General features: G+C 46.8%; 1 protein-coding gene across 1 annotated transcript in view; it reads left to right on the forward strand.

Annotated features, from left to right (window-relative positions):
• Positions 1-2500, forward strand: part of wdfy4 (WDFY family member 4) — a gene marked incomplete at its 5' end in the record, with an annotated part of 64762 nt that overhangs the window by 36904 nt on the left and 25358 nt on the right. The window contains 2 exons of the mRNA XM_084458762.1: positions 1934-2011; positions 2331-2500. The exon at positions 2331-2500 is cut by the window's right edge and continues 22 nt beyond it. Of these exons, the coding sequence (XP_084314888.1) occupies positions 1934-2011; positions 2331-2500 (248 nt within the window). The remainder of the gene's footprint in view (positions 1-1933; positions 2012-2330) is intronic.

Below are 2500 nucleotides of genomic sequence, written 5' to 3' on the forward strand. Positions count from 1 at the left end.
ATATATTACTTATGTTTGTCCAAATGAAGGAATGAAATTAAGGTGGGCGGGGGGGGCGATGATGACGACAACAATGACTGGCTGTTTAACTCTCCAAACAGCTTTTTTCCTCAAACTTTATCACCCCTCCCCCCCTCTCTCTCTCTCTCTCTCCCTCTCTCTCTCTCTCTCTCTTTCACCCACTCTTTCTCTCTCTCTAGCTTGTCCTCTCTGTGATATTTCTGTAATCTCCCTTCAAATAATTCCTGTATTGTCCTGCCTCTTTGTCTCATTTGGCCTGTCTTGTCAGTCAGCCAATCAGTCAGCCAGCCAATCAGTCAGTCAGTCAGCCAGTCAGTCAGCCAGTCAGTCAGTCAGCCAGTCAGTCAGTCAGTCAGTCAGTCAGTCAGTCAGTCAGTCAGTCAGTCAGTCAGTCAGTCAGGGAAACAACGACATAACACATTTTTTTCTTAACCTTTTCTCTCCCTCATTCCAATATTACACCTCTCTCTCTCTCTCTCTCAGTTCATGATCAGGTGGATCTGATCGAATACCTCTTTCCACCGGCTGTACAAAGTTCCTTCACATTCATAATGCATTTATACCAGGCAATAATGGAGGGACACATCACAGTATACTCAGCCATGATGGAGGCTAGACCATATTCACTCAGTCTGTGATATCCCCTCAAGAATAAAATGAATTGTGCTTCCTGGGTCACCACTTATGACGGGGGCCTGTTGTTTCACTACACCCCCTGTGAGGACTCTGCTGTGATGATGAGCTTAATGGTCCTGTAAACTGTAGGAATATGAGCCCTGTGTGTCTGCGCTGCTCACTCTAGCTTCCTGCAGCTCTAACACAGAACACACACGCACGCGCGCACACACACACACACACACGTGCGCGCACATGCAGAAATACACACACACACACACATATACAGTACAGAAATACACACACACACACACACACACACACACACACACATACATCTAGAAATACACACACACATGCAGAAATACACACACACAGATACAAACATGCAGAAATATACACACACACATGCAAGAGCACATACACAGACACACACGTGTAGAAATACACACGCACACACATACACACGTAGAAATACACACACACACATACACATACACACACACACACGCACACACACACACACGCACTTGCATCTTGCCCACAACAGTGGCTCACATCAGAGATATTACCATTTGCGTTAATTAGATCACACCCACCAATGATTGCATTTCCAGACGGGGTTATTGTACGAGTGTAGCCACTAGCTTTATTTTGCCCGGTCAATGTAATTTATTGTGAGATTGAACTGTTTGAGTGTGTGGTAATTGCATGATGAAACAAACAATACCCCTATGAATACACCACACATCAGCGTGAGGAAGCAGTACTATACATCACCTGGCCTCTGGATCATATTGTCAGGGTTCTCTCTCCGTTTGCACCTGACCTCAACCCCTCTCTCTCTCTATCTCTCTCTCCTCCTATCTGCTTCTCTCTCTCTTCTCTCTGTCTTCTCTCTGTTGCTCTCTGTCTCTCTCTCTCTCATCTCTGTCTTCTTCTCTCTCTTGCTCTGTCTCTCTCCTCTGTCTTCTCTCTCTCTCTCTCTTCTCTCTCTCTGTCTCTCTCCTGTCTTCTCTCTCTTGCTCTCTGTCTCTCTCTCTCTCATCTCTGTCTTCTTCTCTCTCTTGCTCTGTCTCTCTCCTCTGTCTTCTCTCTCTCTCTCTCTCCTCTCTCTCTCTGTCTCTCTCCTGTCTTCTCTCTCTTGCTCTCTGTCTCTCTCTCCTCTCTACATCGTCTCTCTTCTCTGTCTCTTCTCTCCTCTTCTCTCTCTCCTCTCTCTTTTCTCTCTCTCTCTCTTCTCTACGTCTTCTCTCTTTCTCTTCCTCTCCGTCTCTCCTCTCCTCCCTCCCTCTAGGATGTCCTGTCCTCTATGGAGGCGTACAGACAGAGAGGCCAGGAGATGTTTGAGAACATGAGGAGAAGCCACGCGCAGGTAATGACCTCTCTGGACGTGAGCTCTACTCTTATAGGCCCAACAACACCATCGCATCGAGTCACCTGGAAAATAATAACTATATACAATATTAAAAATATGAATAGTAAAATAAAAATCGAATAAATATATACTCATATATAGAATATATAGAAAATATATACTTAAGGGTTATCGTTTCTAGCAGTCTCATAACACACACCTATAGACCGATAGTTCGAGACAACAGAAATCTACAATTCAAATGTTTATCATCTATACATTGTAATCCTTTGCCTTGTCCTGTGAACTTTAACCTTGGATCCCGGGTCCCTCCCAGCTGTGCAGCAGTGGGTGGGAGCGTGCGGCGTCCCAGTGGCTGAGCGTGGAGGAGGATCTGCTGAGGGAGAGGGGCGTGTTCGGGCCAGGCCCGGGGGTGCTGCTGACGCGGGGCTGGGTCCAGGAGGCGGCGGAGGGACCCAGCAGAACCAGGCCGCGCATCCGCCGCAT

The sequence above is a fragment of the Borostomias antarcticus genome (assembly GCF_949987555.1).
Source record: "Borostomias antarcticus genome assembly, chromosome: 25".
NCBI lineage: Eukaryota > Metazoa > Chordata > Actinopteri > Stomiiformes > Stomiidae > Borostomias > Borostomias antarcticus.